This window comes from Panthera uncia, chromosome B4, assembly GCF_023721935.1.
Source record: "Panthera uncia isolate 11264 chromosome B4, Puncia_PCG_1.0, whole genome shotgun sequence".
Taxonomy (NCBI): domain Eukaryota; kingdom Metazoa; phylum Chordata; class Mammalia; order Carnivora; family Felidae; genus Panthera; species Panthera uncia.
The window spans coordinates 124,140,328-124,162,017 of record NC_064809.1 but is presented as its reverse complement, the minus strand read 5'-3'; the positions used below and the strand labels follow the sequence as shown (position 1 = coordinate 124,162,017).

Here is a 21,690-nt window from a genome sequence, read left to right as displayed (position 1 = left end):
CCGCAAAATAGAGAGGTCAGTCATGGGGATACAGGGCAGGGGACACTGACGAGAATGGGTGGGGCCTCAGCACATTCTCCAGGACAAATTGGACTTTTCCAGCCCACTGATTTCTGAAAGCTATTTCCGAAGCTGGACTAATCCAGCCCAGCTGTGAGATGATAAGTAAACAGGGCCTTTTGTGGAGGTTCAGAACACCCCTTCTTGTACTTACAGAGCTCACTCCATCCTTTCTGCAGAGAAGGCAATGAGGTGTCAAGGTCACGCAGGTAAAGTTGAATCTGAGTCCAGGACTCATCCCTATCCGTCACCACTCTCAAACCTGGCAGGTCTCACCTGGGCATCAGGATGGTCACACAGATTTGAGTCAAGATGCCTGCTCCCCTACCCATTAGCTGGGTAAACTTAGGTGTGCTTCTTAATCTTCCCGAGCCTCAGTCTTCCCGTCTGCAAAATGGCCATAGTAATACCAACCTTGTAGAGTTACAGGACAGGATAAATGAGGAAATAAAAGTGAAAGTGCTCAACCCAGAGTTGGTTCCCAGGAGATGTTGCAAGGCTCTCTTGACCACCCCCATAGCCCCTATATCCTTCTCTCTGGAGTAGAGATTAACATATGTGGAGACCTTGAGTGAATTAGGAAAGAGGCACCCCCTATGCAGGGTCGGGGCGGGGGGGTGACTTGGAAAAGGTTGCATTCCTTCAAGATGAAAAGCAGTCCCCACCCCCATGTGCATGCATGGCTTAGCAAATGGAACATGGGCTGGACTGAGTCCCCATTCTTGCCCCTCACAGCCCCCCACAGACCACCACTCACACAGCTGTGTGTGAACAGCAACCACAAAATCCAGCTGTCCTGCGGCACTTGGGCTGAGATATTTTTTTTCTATTAGAGCTCCAGGCCTTTAGCTAAGTCACTGATCCCCTTTTAAAATTCCTGGCAAGGGTTAAAAATGGAGAAAGGCATTTTCACCTTGGTATGAATGAGTTCTTGGTTCCTTCCTGCCCTAAGAAGGAGGCAGAAAAAGACAAAGGTAGCCAGAACCCAGCCTTACCTGGCCCTCAAGACAGAGCTGCCCATCTCACTATCCTGAAGGGACAGCACCTGTCCTTGAACACCAGGGGCACCCCAAGGGAAAGCCTCCTGCTTCTCACATGCTGAGCCCGAGCACACATGGCTCAGGACCCAGCGTCATTTTGTGGCCCTGTGTTGGCCAAAGAAAGTCACAAGCCCATCCCAGATGCAAGGGGTGTGGAAAAAGAGTCCATCTCTTGCTGGAAGGACCTGTAAAGTCACATTGTAAAGGATGTGGATGCAGGGAAGCCATTAATTGGGAACATCAATGCAATCGATCTGCCATCGAGTTGGGACTGTGTCTGATGCTGCTGGAGCCTGTCTTTTCTAAACCTGAATTTGAGATTTAAGGGTTGATAATGTGACACAGTAGTTCAGAGGGGGCTGTCTGGGAGGCATGGTCATGCGTACACCTCCACATCACCCAAACACAGCCTGGCCCCGTAATCTCCCCTAACCACATGTTCACTGGTTACCTGGCCAGTTCAAAACCTGGTATTTTAGAACAGGGATGGAACTTTTGGGGGTCAAAGACTGGTATTTGTTAGCAGGACTTGGATTTTATAGGACTTCAGATCTAGAAGCCATTTAGATTAATACCTTTTATTTTATAAATGAATAAAGTCAAGAGGTAAAGTGACTTAGCCGAGATCACACGGTCAGAGAAACCAGTGTTCCTCAAACCTTAACATGTAGACAAATCACCTGAGCCAAACCTTAACATGTAGAGAAATCACCTGAGCATCTTGTTAAAATGCAGATTCTGAGCAGTAGGTCTGGGACGAGGCTGGGGTTCAGCATTTCTCACAAGGGCCCAGATGACACCGAGACCGCTGGTGCCAGAACCACACCTTGAGCATCAAAGCTCAACACATCACAGATTCCAGAGAGAGGCAAGCCACAAAGAGATAGGTAGACACCTGCATTTAGATCCTCTTTACTCTTTTGCATTCCTTCACTTAGACCCATTTTACCAATGGGTAAACTGAAGTTCAGAAAGGAGGTATCGGCATTGGACCATCTCCCTGAGACTTTCTTTGCAGAAGAGGACCCACTTTCCTCCATCCGTAAGCAGCTGTCAGAGAGGTGAGCTCAAGGAGGTGTGGCCCACTTTGAATTTCCAGTTCCTAGAGGTAGGGGTGGGTGTTCTTCCCGGCTGAGACCTCGGGCTGTGGGCCATCTTTTCACTTGTTGGGGACTCATGGTGCTGGCCCTGGGATCTCTAAGTCCCAAGAGCTGAGATTGTCCTGTCTGGTTAGTGATTTAGGAGCTTGGCAGCCTCTGTTGTTCTATTATGTGGCCTGTGAACATTCCGTCCAACGGCCCTTTGGCACGCCACGCATTTTCTAAATGAAAGGAGGAAAAAATGAACATTGCCCTTGCTCATTTGCCTAATTTAAAAGCATCAAGAAGCTTTTTTTAGAAGGGGAAAAACATCCATCTGAAATGGAGGAAGCAACCCATCAAGGAGCCAAGAGAGAGATGGAGACATAAGTTTCAAGGGCTGACATATTAATGGGCAAACCCTGTGCCCGGCTTGTTTTTTCCCATCCCCTTTCAGCTTAGAAACCACGGCCTTTTTGGAAGCTCTTGTGCTGGGAGGAAATTGCTTTCTCCTAAGGGGAGATCTGAACTGTCCTCACCCACCTTGGGCACCGGTGTCCTGCAATTTCACATCAGTTCAGACCAACCCACAGACATTTACTGAGGGGTTACCGTATGTCAGGTGCTGTGCTGGATTATTTATTCGTTCATTCCTCAGAGATTTAGTGATCAGAGACAGGCCCGTGCTGTACAGTCGTCCATTCACTCAGCAGTTGGTGATTGCCAGGCATCGTGCCAGCTCTGGGATAAGGAGGAAGATGGCTTGGTCTGGCTGTACCTAGTCTAGCCAGGGAGACAGTAAGTAATACTTATTGGCCAATTGCAATAAGTAATTACTTGTTGTGACAAGGAGCCACAAGGGAGCCCGATGCTGGGGAAACAAAGTTAAAAGAGGTCTTGCTCACATCCATCTCTCCTTTCTGTCCCATGGCCACTGACTTAGCTTGGGTCCTTCCTGGTGGCACGGGCTGGGGACAGTGTGAAGGGGAAGCTGACCTGCTGTGTATAGGCCTCGGGCTAGGGCCTCCACCTGCCCCCATCTCTTCTCCCCAAACACACACTCATACCTCTCCATCTTCTAGACACCAGCTTTCCCAAATGCAAATCTAATGGCGTCAGTCTCCTGTTACAAATGTCTTCCTGGGCTCCCTGTCATTTGCAGGATTAAGTCCAAACCTCTCAGAACAGTTTATGAGGCTTTAAACAATTTGGCTCCAATCTACTTCTCAGCCCTTCCCCTTCATTCATCCTCTCTCATGACAAAGGACATCCAAGGAGTCCCCAAGACCACTCAGAGTAAGGGAGGGGAGCCTCTCTGAAATATGTTGGTTTTATTATGGAAATGTTCAAACATACACAAAGTAGAGAAATATGATGAACATCCATGTACCCATCACCCTACTTTAGTACACACCCAATCTTTTCACCTCTACATCCCCATCCCATGTTGGATTATTTTATTTTATTTTATTTTATTTTTAATTTATTGTCAAGTTAGCTAACATAATGGTGTATACAGTGTGCTCTTGGTTTTGGGGGTAGATTCCCATGATTCATAACTTACATATAACACCCAATGCTCATGCCAACAAGTGTCTTCCTCAATGCCCATGACTCCCACATTGGATTATTTTAAAGCAAAGCCAAGATATGGTGTCCTTTTATCTGAAAATACTTCAGTGTGTGTTTCTGAAAGACAAAGATAGTCCTTTTTTTTTTTTTTTTTTTTTGAGACACCAGGTTTTTTCTTTTAATTCCAGGACAGGGTAACCAAATTTGTGGTGTAGTTTTAATGTGTACATTAAAAAAACATTGTTTTGGGGTGCCTGAGTGGCTCAGTCAGTTAAGTGTTCAATTTCAGCTCAAGTCATGATCTCATGGTTCATGGGTTTGAGCCCCGTATCGGGCTCCATGCTGACAGCTCAGAGCCTGGAGCCTGCTTCTCCACAGGTTCTCCACAGATTCTGTGTCTCCCTCTCTCTCTGCCCCTCCCCCACTTTATGCTGTCTCTCTCTCTCTCTCTCTCGCTCTCTCTCTCTCTCTCTCTCAAAAATAAAACATTAAAGAAATTTTTTAACAAAAAATTAAAAATCATTGTTTTTAACACACGTGCATACACACACACACACACACACACACACACACACACACACACAACAATGACTGTATATATCCTCATTTGGAGAAAGCATTAGAGATCCCAAATTTGAGGTCCATCTTAAATGTGAAGTCCTGGCCAGCCCTCTTATGCCTTTTTCCTTGTGGACACTTCTGCCTACAAAGTCATTTCCTCTACCTGGAAAACTTCTGCTTGACCGGCGAAGCCCAGTGCAAATGGCCCATTGTCCGACTTCTTCCAAAAATCCCTCTCCCTCACAGATGACACTCACTCTTCCTTGCTTCTACAGAATTTTCCTCATAATTTTCTTGAGTGTTTACACTGTTGGATTGAAATCACTTGTTTATAGATCCATGTGAGCCCCCCACCCCCACCCCGCTAGGGCCTGGGTGCTCTCTGTGTACCCAGAACTGATGGGAAAGACAGTGTGGTCCAAATCATGAACTCTGGCCTCAACCAGATGTTTACAGCAGTCTTGGTTTTCTCATTGGAAATCAGAGATAATAGTCGCACCATGACAGGGCTCTCATAAGGATTAAATGAGATGTGTCTATTCAGCTGCTGTGGAGCCTGTCTCGTGTAGACACCGAATAATTGTTGGCCTCTATCACAGGTGGCCAGCATGACTCCTTCCTTAAAGGGGGCCCTACATCCAGAGACATGTTTTGCCCTTTGGCTCAGGTCCTGATGGTGGTCCCCTCCAGGAGAGAGGGTGGAAATTTCCCTGCTCATCCTGACCGATGGGCCCTGCAGTGAAGGGCTTCGTAACAGCTCCCTGCAGTGCCGGCCTGAGCTCCTGCTCACCCCTCACGTTCTGTCTCTCCACGCAGAAGAACAAGTCCTGGGAACCCTGCCCCTTCCCGCAGGGTCCCCTCCACCTCCCAGCTGGGTGCAAACCAGTGCTCCCTCCTTCTCCCACTTGCCCAGGATTCTCATCATCCAGCATTCCCTGGAAACCTCAGGTCCCAGGAATTGCCATCTTGCAGGCCAGTCGTGACCCTGGATGTCTCTCACAGCTTTGCCTTCAGCTGCATCGTCTTGTACACCTTCAACAGAGGGACTTATGGAGACTTCCAGGCCCTATTGCACTCTCCCGAAAATCGTTGAGATGCTGTCCCAGTCCTGCCTGGGCACCCACCCCTTCTCCCGGCACCCCTGAGAGGTGTGAAAGGGAGGGTGAGAACAAGCCCCAGAAGGGCCCTCCCCTCCCCAAATCTCCACTCCTGCAGGCAAATGGATGTGGAAAGTCCACCTTATATCTTCTCTGAACACTGGGGTGACGTTATCTGGGTTTAAAACTGCCTAAAGGCCAGTGTTTGAGACCAAGATCATTCCTTTATCCGAGTGAGTCCCCTTCCAACACTCCTCACACAGAGCAGCATTTCCACCTGGTGGCTGTTCTCACTTCCTCTGGAGCAGGCAGAGCTGGATGGAACCGTGGCCCTGTGATCGCTGTGCCTGTGACGGACTCTGTTGTCTCACCCCCTTCCCTGTCTGGCTGCACGTCTTAAAGGTTTTTGTTTGGCTCCAGTGGGAAATGCACATCAGCACAGAGTATCTGTCTCTGGCAACCCTCAATAAAATGCAGGCGCAGTTTTAAAGCTTCCCACCATTCTTCCTTGTGGAACAGTATTTTTTTTTCAACATTTGTCTGAAACTTGCAGAATGAAAGTCTCCTTGGAGGCAAGGAGCTGCTTCCCTGCGGCAGGCACGGCATGTGTTCCATAGAAGAAACTTTTTTTTTTTTTAAGTGGAGAAGACAGGAGCTGGGGCAGAAATACCTCTGAATTGGCTAGAGGCCTCAGCCCAGAGTTTAAGGCTTGGTTTTGTAGCCTTGGGTAAGCACCCTCTCTCTAAACCTCAGCTTCCTTATTTGTAAAGCAGAGGCAATTGCCTCCACCTTTTGCATCCCGTTAATAACCACGGAGGTCAGAGTAAAGTGGGGATTGAAGGGTGTTAGCTGGAGACATGACTCTGCGCAGGGTCTCTGCCTCTCTGACCTATTTCCTCATACAGTGAAGGAGCTCTGTTGTGCTGAATTGGTCCCTTCCCACGTCTGACCCCCTTGGGTAGGACAAGGTTCCTGTCAGATCAGGCAGGAGATGTGGTATAGCGTGATGAAGAAGAGTGGGCATCTTGGTGGCTGGGGTGACCCTCAAGGGCAGAGCTCCTGACTCTAGGCCAGGAAAGGGCTAGAATGACACTTGTTCATCTCTGTATTCAGGCTGAGTCATCACCTCAGGACATCCTTCCCCATTGCCAACATACATCCATGGACTGCAGAGTTTGGGCATTGTGGGTAACTCATGAAACCCTTGCCAGCCTTTACCATGGAAACCTAGATTCCTCTTGGCAGGTGTCACCTTGGAAAGCCTGGAGCAGTGAGAGAGGAAGACACAATGGCTCTTGGAGAACAGCAAGAGGTTAATAATAACACCGACAGCCAGCATGGTTCTGGCCCCTCCCCACCTACACAGCTAAGCGCTTTACATATATTAACTCACTTTAAACTCTGAGGCAATCTATGTGGAACATAATCTTTTTAGCTGTATATACCAATGCAGAAATTGAGGCACAGAAAAGTAAAGCAACTTGCCCAAGGACACAGCTCGGTGATGGTAGAGCCCAGTTCTCAGCCCAGGCAACTGTACTAATGCAGCCTCCTCCACAGATGGAAGGAAGCAGGGTAGAGAAAAGGAGGGTGCCCTGGTGGGGTCTGTACAAGGACAGAGATACCAAGAGAATACTAGGCACGGAATGACGGAGGTTCAGTACAGGGGAGAGGGTGCCTCTACAAGTGGCTCAATCAGTACATGATGATAACGATGATCGTGGGTCATACTGATAGCACCTATCATTGACACAGCTCTCAGCACTCTGTTTCTACATTCGTGCAGTGAATTCTATCAACAGATGCTGGATACCTGCTGTGTGCTGGGCCAACAATGAACAAAATGAATACTGGCCTTGCCCTCGTGGAGCTCAACAAATAAACATGAAAATAAACATATAAGGGCAATCACAGTTTTAGCTTTGTTGACAGGATTATAAAATCCACACGTCAAGGCTTCCTCTCTGAATGGCTTCAAAGTTAGTCATGAGCATTTGGAAAAAGAAGGTCATTTTCAGAAGGGAAGCGATAATGGTCTGGTAAAGGGGAAGGAGAACCAGGGTTAATCTCTCTTATTCTGCTCAAGGATACCCAATACTGGCATTTCTTGAAACTTTTTTCTTTGACTCCCAAACATTCCTCTATCTCAGCCCTTGTCTTTATCAACTTGTTTGTGGGACAATAAAGTCAGTAAAAATGTTCTACAAGCTGAGGTCTTGCTGTCTCCAATGATCTGGCTCAGGCCCTGTGCTTGCAAGGGCTGAAGAAAGAGTGGGGGTGAAGCAGACAAGGTTTGATCCACCCAGGAGGCAGATGCCTGCAAGCTACTGTTGGCTTGCCAGTAAAAAATCCTCTTCCCTTGCAAATAATTATAAATTCATGAGATGCCCAGCTGGATAATTCGTTCTGATCCAAAGTATTATCCTTGTTCATTGAAACTTGCTAAGACATTCATTTGCCCTCGTGGTTTGCAGTCCCTGGAAATACACATCCAGGCCATTCCAAGATGTATGGGGGCGCCTGGGTGGCTCAGTCGGTTAAGCATCTGACTCTCGATTTCCGTTCAGGTCATGATCTCACGGTCATGAGATCGAGTCCCACATGGGGCTCGGCACTGAGCGTGAAGCCTGCTTCGGATTCTCTCTCCCTCAATCTCTGCCCCTCCCCTGCTCGCTCTCTCTCTCTCTCTCTCTCTCCCTCTCTCTCTCCCTCTCTCTCTCAAAAAATAAAAATAAATAAATAAAAATCAGGCACTGACACCTGATGGATGAACCTGAAAACTATGATGCTAAGTGAAAGAAGCCAGTCACAAAAGGTCACATACTGAATGATTACATTCATATGACATTTCCAGAACATGCAAATCTATAGACACAAAGCATTGGCTGCCAGGGACTAAAGGGAAGAATGCCTGGGGAGTGACTGCTAATGGGCATGGGGTTTCTTTTTGAGTGACAAGAATGTTATGGAATTAGATAATAGTGATAATGGTTGCACAGCTCTGTGAATATCCTACACTGAATTGTATACTATAAAATGTGAATTTTATGGTCTGTAAATTGTACCTCAATAAAGCTGTTATTAAGGAAAAAAAAAAAAAAAAAGCCAGGCACTATCACTGCAGCTATGATGGGTCAGATCTCACTGTTTGTTTGTTTGGTTGGTTGGTTGGTTTGTTTGTTTGTTTGTTTTTGAGAGAGAGAGAGACAGAGCACAAGCAGGGGAGGGGCAGAGGGGCAGAGAGAGAGGGAGGCACAGAATCTAAAACAGGCTCCAGGCTCTGAACTGTCAGTCCAGAGCCTGACACGGGGCTCAAACCCACGAACCATGAGACCATGACCTGAGCCGAAGTCAGATGCTTAACCGACTGAGCCGCCCATGTGCCCGCAGATCTCACTGTATTAAACAGAAAACTACGTAAGATTTATAGGATAAAAAACAGGCAGCATGCAATCATGAGAGGTTGAATTTATTTCCGCACAAGAAAATAAGTATATAGAGTCATTCTTTATATAAGGAATATCAGAGTGACCCATTAATCAATTTCATGATAATTTGTAAGTAATTTCAAGGCAATTTTTTTACAATAAATAGTACAGAAATGAAAAATTAAAAAAAAAAACTTCATAATTGCATCCAGTGGTAATTAGGGATTGTTTTCTTCAATTGATTTTAAATGAATGCTAGTTCAAATGATCCCTGGAGAATTTCTGGCTGGGATCCAGCTATAGGTAGCATGTATTTGACATACAAACTCAAATCTTCACAATTATTTAATTGCTGGTGTGCCTCTTCACATTTACAGACAAAGCAGCCAAGACCCGAGGGGCTAGGAAACTTGCTCAAGGGTGCACCTGTAGGAAGTGACACCAACAGTATTTAAACCCTAGTCTGTCTGGCTTCAAAGCCTGAGTTCGCTCTTCTTCCTTACGCTGTGTATGGCATTCCCCAAATACAGCTTCCCTGAACCGAAGAAAAGAGTACCTCCCTTTGCTTATAGCCCCAAGTAAGCAGTACTTATTCTGGGTGCCAGCAGTGTACCTTTAGCCAAAACTTTAGGTTTGTCTTTAATCTTAAGACATTGCATTGTGAGCATGAACTGAAACAAAGAAATGCAGGTACTAGAGCTGTGCAAATACGATATTTAGCTATTTTCTGAAGTGACTAAGAAGTGGAACAATATTCAGGATCGTCAGACTTGTAACGGTCCCACCTAGAAATGGAACCTGGAACAGCCTCGAATGGAAGAAAATTACACAGAGAGGCCAGGGGGTTGGAGCTGCTGTGGCAGCATGTGTCCACGGGATTCAGAGTGGTCTTAGACACTTTGAGCCATTCAGACCATCCCAGAGTCTCCCTGGGGACACTGTCTGAGCGGTGAGCAGCGCCCAGGAGAATCCTCACGGGAGACAGGCTGGCGGCCGGAGCCTGTTCTGCGCCATAAACATCACAGGGGCAAGAACAAGAAAAGCCTATCTGCGGACAAATATTGCCATCCTATCGCTTTGTTTATTTTTGACGATTCCGTTTCTCAGGGAAACAGGAAATGTAAGAGAAAGGAATGTTTGTATTTTGGTAGGGCAGGTTTAGTTAAATTCTTCTAAATATGCCACCAGTATTTTTCCAAGACACAGTAACTGTAGGAGGACATGATGCAGAGGGTTCAGAGGTGGGATTCCAAGGGCAGAGAGCGTTAAGCAAGGGCGGTGAAACCACAGACCTCGCTCAGCAAACATTTCCAGGGCCCCTCCTGTGTGCCAGACCTGGGTCTAGGGCAGTTGTGAGAATGAAGAAGGCAGGCGGGGCACCTGGGTGGGTGGTGGGGCCACTGACTGAGGTCAGGAGAAGAGGGTATTTTGGAGGGGAAGTTTATGAGGTTGCTTGGAAATGTTGAGTTGGAGATGCCTGTGAGACTATCCCAGGGCTGGGTTCAGGAAGCAGGTTTATAATTCAGGAGAGGCCTGAGGGTTCAATGATAAGCAACAACAGACACAGACCCACAGCTCCTTATGGAGCTTATAGTCCAGTGAAGGAGTTACACATTTGTCCAACAATTACACAGATAAGTTTAAAATGGCAGAAGTGCTAAGAAAGAGAAAGACGTGAGCAGGCCATGACTGAAGCAGGGAGGTGGGAGCCAACTTTTTGGGTAAGTGACATTAGAGATGAGAGCTGAAGCATGGCTCGGAGGAGCAGCGACAGTGTTCCAAGCAATGAGAAAAGCATGTGCAAAGACCCTGTGGCTGGAAGGAGCAAAGCCAGTATCAGGGTCAGAAAGAAATCCAGCAAGGCTGGGACAGAGAGGCTGATAGGGGAACATGGGTGAGATGGGGATGGGGAAGAAGACAGGGACCAGAATCCTCAGAGCCCTGTAAGCTGTTGTCCCCGCTTGTTTCAGTCATCTGGGTGGTAATTTATGGGTTTGTCACAACATTATAAAATTGGAAAGGACTGTCAAAGGTCATCTTATCCATTCTCCTCTCTCCAGACAGGAGTGTCTTTGTGTGCAGTGCTTAAACTCCGAGGAGATTCCATCAGATACTACATACCAAGGTTAAGATTATCAAGCAGCTGTTGGGATATTGCTACTCTCTCACTTGAATGAATCTTTTTTTTTTTAATGCCCAAAACAAACCCCATTTCTGTCAAAGTCTTCATCATGCCCCCTACTCACAACCTGGGCATCAGGCTTCCCTCCCCTGTTTTCTCCCCTTCCTGTATCCGAGGACTGACTGAGTCCTATCGATCAGCCTTTGACATCCCCCTGCCCAAGGACCCCCCCAAGGTCCCAGATGTGAAGGGAATAGGAGCTTGTGTGGTTTGCTGTCCTATGTTCCAGCTTGGACATCTCCTAACTCAGTGTAAGCCTCTTCACTGGCAGCGACTGTTTAATGACTGACATCTGTTATAATGTCAGTTCCTCGAGGATCTTCCGGTTTGGCGGATGAGCAGACTGAGTCACAGAGTGGTCAGTGACTTGCCCAAAGTCTCACGACCGTGGGTGCTGGAGCTAGATATGAACTCTAGGGTCCTCTGGTGCCAAAGCTCATGCTATCCCTGCATGCTCTGTACTGCTTTGCTTACTGCAGTAGCAGGCTGCTGGCCCCTGCCCACCCACCCGGTCAAATCAAATGAGCGGACACAGTTCTGGGCACATGGGAAGCAAGCGCTCGATGGTGCATAGAATGATTATCCAGAAGCAGCACCATGTGGAAGCAGGGTGATGGGTTCTGACCAAATCCTAGCTCACCTGCTTTCTTGTTGAGTAATCCTAGTCAAGAAACTTCACTTCTGTTGGCCTTCATTTCCTGGTATGTAAAATGGGGCTAAAAATAGGAGCTATCTCAAAGAAGCGTCAAGATACTTAAATGAGGTGATATATGTAAAGTACTTAGCACCATGCTGGCTACATTCTAAGTGCTGCAAAAGTGGGAGCTGCTGTTACCATAGCCTCCAGAAGAGTCTTCCTAAACGTGTATATGTCTACCCTCTGCACACAAACCCTCAATGGCTGCCCAGTGCCCTCAGAATGCATCCCAACCTCCTCCCTCTGGTGTAAGGACCCCCAACCTTGCCACTCCCCATATTTCCACCCTCTTTCCCACTGCTTTCCCAACAAGGCTCTGCTCAAACCAACTTCATCAGCAACTTGTGCCCAAAATCTTTCTGACTCAGCCCTTCTGCACATGACATCTCTCCCTGTCGTGGGAGGCTTTGTCTAACACCCATCCGACAATATACTGCATACCCAGCACCTACTATATGCCAGTCCTTGTGTGGAGCCTGGAGATACGGTGGTAAACAAAACAAGCTAAGCACCTTGTTTCGTCAGAGCACCTACAGGGGAGCAGAGAGAGGGACACAAAGGAAATAAACATATAATCACAGTTGCTGCCTAGCACTATGAAGGGAAAGTTTAGGGTGTGATAGAAAAGACAACAGGAAGCACCTACTCTAGACCAGTGTCCAGGGGAACACTCTGGGGACAGAGAATTTCAATTGAGACCCCAAGTATGAGAAGGGATTGGACTTGTCTTAATCTTATGTGTGTCCTTCACAGCACAAAACACAGTGCCAGCCTCATAGTTCTTACTCAATTAGTGCCCACTGAATTGATAAGAATTAATATTATTTCATTGATCATTAGGTAGAGTCTTTTAGAGACGGAGATCAGCATGTGTAAAGGCCCTGTGGTTGGAGGGAGTGTGGCCCATTCAGTAAAGAACTGAAAGGCCCGTGGGGTGGTGCATAACTGGTAGGCAGGGGTTGAGGTGGGGAGGAGGGAGAAACACAAGATGAAACAGAAGAAGTAAGCAAGAGCTAGATCAGGCAGAGCCTTGCAGGCGTGGGATGGAGGTCCATCTCCTCACTGAAATCTTCCCAGACTTCTTTAGCCCTTGATTTCCTCCCCCGGACTCTTCCAGGACTCGTTGTCTCCACTCTTAACCAGGAACAGACACTGAACGCATTGAAATCTCCAGAGCATCATGAATATAGAGGGGATTTCCTCCTTCAGGGGGAGGCTGAACCAGACCACTCAGGCCCCAGCTCTCCAACCCCGTGGCTTGAAAGTGAGGTTGGTACAGCGCTGATCTGGACTCACTCTGCCCTGACTCCAACCCCCCAAGAGAACAGCCAGCATGAGCCCTAGGCCACCCCCACTTATTCTGGCTTCTTGGGAGACTTTTGAATAGGGCCCTTATCAGGGTGGGGATCTGTGGTTTCAAAAATTGATCTGCCCCTTCTAACAGGATGTCGGGCCTCTCACGCCATTGGACAGTGCTGAACTCTGGAGCACCCGGGGCATGTGAGCGGGACAAGGAGGCTGTGAGAGGCTGGTGCGGCCTCCCATCCCCAAGGGGACTAAATAAAGCTATTGTTGGGAAGGGAAGAGAGAAAATAGCCGACAAGATGTTTTTTGTCCTCTGTGACCTGTCTGTGTTCAGGGGAGGGGCTGGCATGTTGCAGATGAGTGGAAATGGGAATGGCCTCTGAAGCCCATTCGAACAGCTTGGGAAGGGAAAGATGGAAAGGGGAGGGAACATGGGAGGCGGTGGAGAAGCCCCACCAGTCCTTACCTGTCTGACCCTGGACAAATGGCTTGCCTCTCATCTCTTCTCTGTCTCGTGGGGAGGGAAAGATGCTGCCATACATAAAGTGCCCAGCACCATCCCTTGTTGTTACAAGACACTCCATACATGCAGTCGTCATTAGCCTGGGAGATTATATGGTGGGCAGTCTCACCCAGGGTGCAATACCATGGCACCACCTTCATTTCCTGAGCTCTTGGAAACCACTGGAGAAACCTATCAGAATGTCTCCATATTCTGCTGATTGTCCCCCGTGAAAAGTTCTTGGCCTGACCTCTAGGAATGAAGACACTGGTTTGTAAGGACACCTGTACAAAGATATTTGGTGGTCTTGCCTGCAGTAGCAGAGACACAGAGACAGAAGCAGACACACGGAGAGAGAATGTTACACAAATGTCTACTAACAGGAAAGCGGCTGATTGTGGCACTGTGTCCTGTAGAATATTGTGAAGCTTCAAACCATTGGGTTAGGGGTGTACCTGCCATCCTGGGAGAGGGAGTGTGCGTGGCGCGATATTCAGCGAGGAGAGCCATTTTTGAAAAAACAAACATCAGCCTCAACCATGTATGTCCATACATGTTTACAAACCTGAGCATGACAAGCAGTGGGCAGGAGAACACATTAGATACACCAGGCAGGTGAGATCAGTTACCTGGGCTGGGGAGTGGGGGAGGGATATGAGAAAAATAAAAAAGATTATGGCAAAGTAGGAAAAAACTTAGAGAAGACAGATGCAAAATTCTATCTCTAAGATGATTGCAGAATATCCCATTTTTTGTTTTTTTAATTTATTTAAATTCAAGAATATCCCATTTTTTAATTGGAATTCTAAATGAGCTTTATAAAGGAATACGGACCAATACAAACATTGATTTGGTTAGATGATGAGGTTGTGGACCATCCTCATCTTGAATTTCTATGGTCATTTGAAGGCTATTATTTCAACTTTTTAAAGCATCACTTTATTTATTTTTAATTTTTATTTTTATTTATTTTGAGAGACAGTGTGAGCAGGGGAGGGGCAGAGACACAGAGAGACAGAATCCCAAGCAGGCTCCATGCTGTCAGTGCAGGGGCCTCAAACCCACAAACAGGGAAATCATGACCTGAGCTGGAGTTAAGAGTCCAATGCTTAGCCCACTGAGCCATCCAGGCACCCAGAGAACCTTCCTCTCTTACGGAGACTTGCTCATGACTCCACCCACTCCAGACTTGCCCACCATGCCACCCTGTTCTGCTCGTTCATTGCACAGCCCACCCTCTAAAACAAGAGATCTTGTCTCAATCTTGTGTCCTGCACAGCATAACACATAGTGTCACCACTTCGTCCTCACTCAATTCATGATTTGATTTGATATTATTTTATCGGTCGTTATAATTAAGAGAAAGAATTTATTGCACTCTAGATATGCACGTGGTCCCCAGAGAAGTGTGCCTTGATAGAGAGGGTGCTTGACTGAGAGCCAAAACTCATGGCCTTGACTTCTCGTTCTGTTGTATGGCATGAAAACAATCACTTTATACTCTTTGGGCTTCAGTTTCTGGGAGGACACACACATGTGTTAGTTTCCTATTGCCACACTAACAAATCAAGCACCTGAAAAGAACACCTCTTTATTACCTCACAGATCTGTAGATCAGAAGTCTGGGATGGCATGTCAAGGTTCTCTGCTTAGGGTCTCATAAAGCCAAAATCAAAGTGCCAGCATCCTGCATTTTCTTCAGGAGCTCAAGATTCCCTTCTGAGCTCATTCCTGTTAGGGCAGAATCCATTTCTTCGCCACAGTGTGCCTCTGGTCCCCACTTCCTGGCTGCCTATCAGCCAGGGGCCACCTTCAGCTCCAGCAGGCTGCCCACATTCCTTCTCAAGTGACCACCTCCATCTCAAAGCAGGAATAGTGTGCTGAGACTTTCTCATGCTTTGAATCTGTCTGCCTCCCTCTTCTTCCACCGGCCTGCGATGGTTCTCCGCTCTTAAGGGCTCATGTGATCTGATTAGGTCCTCCCAGATAATCTCTATACTTTAGGGTCATGTGTGCCATATGATGTAAAACAATCGTTGTAAGACTTCATTTGATGATCTCATCAGCCTCCAGAGGTTAGAGGGGGACATCTCGGGGAGAATTCCTAGAAATTCTACCTACCACCACATGGCCACATGGGGGTATACAAGATGATTGCTAGGTTCTTCCAGATTAAAAGTGCCACAGCCTTTAATTACCTCTGATTATTCCCTCTGGCATAGCCCCCCCGATTTTCCTTTGTTGGATTTCATTTCCCCCTCTGCCAAGCTATCACATACTACCAAGCAGCAGCCTCTAGCTCTCCTTCCTCTTCCATCAAGCCTTCCTTCATCTCCTTACCCCACAGAGCAGGTGTTAGCTCCTTCCTCTGCTCAGTCCTACTCTACACTTTGATTTCGAACCTCCCCTTGGCGCTAAGCAGTTTTACACCCCTCATTTCATTTCTTCTTCCCCCCACACAGCCACATGAGTTAGGCATCATCATTCCCACTTTGCAGATCAGAGAGCTAAGTTCTGAAGAGGTTAAATATCTAGCCCCAGATGAGAGAGTAAGTTTAACTGCAACATCCACATTCTTTCCAGTACCCGTCAGTGTGTGGGGAGATAATCAGGCCAGGAGAGGAGGAGGGGGAGACAGAGCACACCCGTTCCCCCTCACCTCCCACTCCACCTTACAATGACATGGAGATGAAGCCCCAGTAGTGACCTGGGCAGTTCTTGGACTGCTGGAGGTCTCCAGGGTCTGTGAGTGGATGGCTGGGTGTGACAGCTCTACTGGGGAACAAAAGCCACTTGGTGAAAATGCATCGATTCATTTTACTTCACATCCCTCGGGTTGGTAAAATGCAGGTCTTTCCAACCTCAAGTGTTGGGAGCTCTTTCCCTGCCTGTGAGAGCATAGTCAGTATAGCCACTTTGGCGACCAAATTTGGCAATATTTGGCAAAAACGAGAGGAGCATTGCCCGGCCCCAGCAATTCCAGTCCTGTTACCCCTGCCCCAGAGAGACTCCCCTGCAGGTGCAGAGGGGATCGAGTTCAAGAATGTTTGTACTAGTCGAGGGGCACATAGGTGATTCAGTCGGTTAAGCTTCTGACTCTTGGTTTCGGCTCAGGTCATAATCTCACAGTTCGTGGGTTCAAGCCCCGCATCGGGCTTTGTGCTGACAGCACGGAGCCTGCTTGGGATTCTCTCTCTCTGTCCCTCTCTCTCTGCTTTCTCTCTCTCTCTCTCTCAAAAATAAATAAACATTAAAAAACAAATGTTTATACTATTATTATTTATCATTGGAAAAATAGAAATCGCCTAAACGTTCATCAGCAGGAAGTGAACAAATGGTAATGTGTTCATAAAATAGCAATAAAAATCCACACTAGATAGATGGGCACACCTGAATCTCACAAACATAATGTGCGAAAAGGGTTGTCAAGAATAGATTCTTTTGATGCCACTTACATATAAGGTTTAAAATTGTGGAGTGTGTGTTGTTTGACAATCATATGTAGTAATTAAAATATGAGTAAATGCAAGGCAGTGATAAACATAGAATTTGTATAATGATTATAACCTCTGGGCGGGAGGGAGGGAGTGTGATAAGAAGGCATATCAGGGGCTTCATCTGTGTGGGCAGTGGTTTATTTCTTAAGTGAGGGGGTGTCCATGGTATTGCTCCCTAAGTCTTTTTTCATCTGTGAAATGTTTTATAGTAACTATTAAACTATCAAGTAATCACCACGGGGAAGATGGTTATCACAGAACAGTAAGTGGAAGGAACAGGAAGTGAAATTGGGTATTCACTATACTCACAATGTAGAGCAAATGAAAAAAATATATAGATTTATAAAAAAGAAGATCAGCAGATAATACACGTCTGAGGGTGATTTTTATTATCTTCTGTGTAATAACAACATAACACTTTATTATATTTTCCAAACTTTTTATAGTGAGTACATATTGCTTTTGGACTCAAAATCAAATATTGCTCTTTAAAAAAAAAAAAAAACATGAATTTGTTCTTTCTAGGCACCAAGATATGATCAATGGTAGCCGAAATTAAGAGGGAAATTTTTTTATTCAACATCTACTGCAGGAAGTCCTGAGCCAGATCTTAGGGGAAACAGTTCACATCAGGCTTAGAGGTCTGACAGGCCCAAGTTCAGGTCCTAATTCCACCCTTTCCCAGCACCTACCTTGAGTCTCAGTGTCCTACCTGTGAAATGGTGATTTAAAAACATACTTCCCCTGCTTGCCTGATGGAGCCCCTGCATGGGTAAAATAAGACGAGGCCCATCGAATGGCTCTGGGACCCACAGAAGACCCTTCCATGGCACCTACAGCCTCACCTCCAGGTCAGACTAGACTCTGGGCACCAAGAGAGAAGAGCCAGGTTCCTCCTCTCAAGGCACCCAGAGGGTCAGGATGGACAGCACTGTCAGGAGACAAGCCAGGACAGAATGACCAGCACCAGAACAGACAGCACAGAGAGTAACATGATCACCCCTGGCTGGGTTGATCCAAGTAGGGGGAGTGATATTATTGCTAAGTAACTAAAAGGGATGACCTTTGCCCTCAAATACCTCCAAACAGACTTCCCGACACCAAGCAAACACATCTCAAGCAACATAGGAACAGAATGAAGGAGGAGATGCCTAGCCTGGGTTTGAACCTAGTGCCCTCACTTCCCAGTAGAGTGACCACAGGTATGGATAGGTGAGCACCTAATGTTTGGAGTGCCCTGTCTTCCTCTGTGTCATAAGGAGAAGCATGTATGCCTCTAATAGGTCTTGCTGAGAAGACTGGGCACCTTCCCTGGGTCAGGCAGTGTTCTTGGAACTGAGGATTCTATAGGGAGCCAACTAGACAAGTAATGTGGCTCTCTAAAGGAGATGATACAGGACAGTCACTCAGAACAGCGCCCAGCACTGTGCAGCCAGTAAATGTGTGTGCCCATGTGGGCATGACCACTATGATTAAGACACCCCCTAGGGTGGCCTGGATAGGGACTGGGGGAGGGAATGAGTGTCCAGATACTTGAAGGTTTTTTTCAAGGATAGGGAATGAGTTTCCAGATACTTGAAGGTTTTTTTCAAGGATAACGTAAGGCAGAACTGTGATGGAGTAATGAAGCTTTCATTCGCTGAGTACTTACAATGTCAAGATTTCCATGTAATAGCTTGTTTGATTCTCACAGTAACCCTATGGGATGGATACTCATCATCCCCATTTTACAGATGAGGAAACTGAGCCACAGATCCTTGCAGAGCTTGTCTGTGGTTGCACAAGTGGTAAAGCCAGGATCTGAAAACTTCCTACCGTCTCTCCAGAATGGTGGGTGCCCCAGGCAGGCTGGCTTTAAATACTCAGAGCTTCCTTTGGAAGCCCAGTTCGCTGGTATGTAGGGTGTTTGAGCGGCAGCAGAATGACCATCTGTCAGAGCATTCTTGTGGGGATTCCTGGTAATAGCGGATGACTGAATCTTTCTCCAGAACAGGTGGTGCCCAGAGTCTTGGTGGCAATGCTTTGGGATGCTAATGAGCGATTTCCTCTGGTCTCTTACAGCTCACAGCCCCACACTTCCCCGTGGTGGTCAAGCTGGGACACGCCCACGCCGGAATGGGAAAGGTATGAGAAGCAGCTCTTATGCTCACACTAATACTCACACAGCCTCCCCAGACTACTTGTTCCCCTCTTCCTCTGTCCCCCTCCAGCCCCACCTTAGCTCAGCCACCCAGAACAGTGTTAGAGGAGCCCAGGATGCAGGAGGCACCCCCTCCTCCCCACCCCACCTTCCTCTGAGCTTGGAGCCTCTCTCCAGCTCGGCCTGTACCTGCTGAACCCTACCTGGATTTGCCAGCTTAATTGTTTCCTGTGATGGTGCATTTGGGGAAATGGATGTGAAGCATATTATAGACGATGATGCCTTTGTTCCGTCATCATCTCCACAGCTGCTCTCTAAGCTCATGTCTTAGTCATCTCCCTGCCACTTACAGGGCTAGTACCTAGAAGGAGGCGAATATGTATGGCTCCGTGGAGGAAACCCCTGGAATCACTTAGCTTCTGCAACAGTAAATCATATATTGGACACAGTCACAGCTGACATAGCATGACAACCTTATTGGTCAGATTCTTTCAGCTGCAAGTATAGAAACTCAAAATCAAGAGGCAAAGGATAATTCATTGGTTCAAGCCACCAGGAAGTCTGGGATAGTTCTTGATAGGTTCAGGCAGAGCTGGATCCAGGAGCCCAAAGGATACCATCAGAGCTCAGTCTCCTGTATTTCTTGACCCTTTTATCTCTGCCTAGTGTTTACTTCAGGTAGTGAAGGTGGCTGTGGGTGGCCTACCCTGGTCCCCAAGCTCACTGTCCCAGAGGAAAAAGGACCTTGTCTCTTTCCAGCGTCTCTGTATAAATCCCATGGAGGGACACTGGTCAGCTTTCCCTGGGTTCCTGAGCCTAACAAGTGCATGCGGAGATGTTTGCAGCCCCACTTGAACGGTGTGGATCAGGGTTCCCACAGGAAAGGGAGATGTTCTCCTAAATAAGAGGGGTGGGAATGTGGGGAAGTGTGGGGGCTACCACAGGCCACCTCTCAAGACTCTGGCTCAAATAAATACAAATCTTGATCTGGGTGGGCCCGGCCCAGCCATCAATAATCCTGCACCTGGTACCTTTATTCTTTTCCACCCTATTATGTCTTCTGTGCCATCTGTTCCCACCTAAAGTCCACCTCCTTCAGGCAGCAAAGAGTGCGAAGGGCCACATGGGTCAGGGCCTGACCCACGGCTCAGACACTGGTGTGAACTTGTACCAGTTGCCATCTGACCTCTCTTGGCCTTTCTCTGTCAAATGGCAATGATCCTAACAACCATCCTTAAAATGAGTCCTCCTTCTAAAATACTACATCTTCCAGGGCGCCTGGGTGGCTCAGTCGGTTAAGCAACTGACTTCGGTCATGATCTCACAGTTCGTGGGTTCGGGCCCCGCGTTGGGCTCTGTGCTGACAGCTCGGAGCCTGGAGCCTGCTTCGGATTCTGTGTCTCCCTCTCTCTCTGCCCCTCCCCTACTTGTGCTCTGTCTCTCTCTCTCTCTCTCTCAAAAATTAATAAAATGTAAAAAACAATTTTTTACATATTTTTAAATAAAATAAAATACTACATCTTCCTGAAAATACACACCATGAGCGCAGGGATATTGCCTCTGTGTCCACTACCATCTCCCAGGGCCCAACATGGCCCCTGGTGCCCAGTGGCCCCTCAGCTTTTTGGGCAAGTGGATAGATGAGTGACTCCCTCTTTAGACACCTGCCCTCCTCCCGATCCCTCCTGCACCCCTGCCACTGGCTAGAGCCCCTCCACTCCACTGAGACTGCCCTCACCATAGTGCTCAGTGACCCTCTGCTGCTGAGTCAGCGGGCACTGTTCTGTCCATATAGGAGCTGACCTCCCTGTATCACTTAAAGCTGCTGGCCACCCCTTCTGTCCCAAAACTCCTTCTCCAGTGGCCTCTGACCCATGCCCCTCTGTCTCCAACTACCCCTCACAGTCTCCTTCATGTCGTTTTCTTGCTGCACCATCTTTAATGTGTCTGTGCCCGCAGCACACGCGATCTGAGCGCTCGTCTGCTCTCTCAGCTTCTGCGGCCACCTGCATGCCAACAGCCCTCGTCCCGTTTCCCAGCCAGAGCCCAAGCTCTTATATCCAGTTCCCTCCACTCCATCCCCACCTTGTCTCCTGTGGAAACCTCAGGCTCTAACTGTCCCGGCAGTGTGCTCCCTGTCCTGGTCTTTCCCCTCTTCCTCCTCCTCCTCCTCTTCCTCCTGGGGCCGTCTCTGCAGCAGGAATTGCCAGCCCCTCTGTTGTCTCAGAACAGAAATCTTGGAGTCATCTCCCTCCTCCATTTCCAAACGGTTGTCAAGTCTTGTCATTTGCCATTGTTAAAGTTTCTCAAACCCGTCCCTTTCTTTCTGCCCACTGCCACCATCTTGGACAATTCTGGTAGAGTTAGAGACTTCCCAAGAATTAAAATTTTTTCTAAGACTTCAAATAATCCCAGACTGGAAATACTTAAAGACACTGATTTAATGCTTGGGGGAAGGGGTGCTCTGAGAAACTCAGGCCCAAAGGGATTCCCAAAACATGGAAAGGAAGATGCATACATATCCAAGGAT

The 21,690-nt window shown here is 47.4% G+C and overlaps 1 protein-coding gene across 1 annotated transcript in view; it reads left to right on the top strand.

Annotated features, from left to right (window-relative positions):
• The window catches only part of SYN3 (synapsin III), a 419,352-nt gene that overhangs the window by 329,775 nt on the left and 67,887 nt on the right, over positions 1-21,690 (top strand). The window contains exon 6 of the mRNA XM_049627527.1: positions 19,082-19,144. Within this exon, the coding sequence (XP_049483484.1) occupies positions 19,082-19,144 (63 nt within the window). The remainder of the gene's footprint in view (positions 1-19,081; positions 19,145-21,690) is intronic.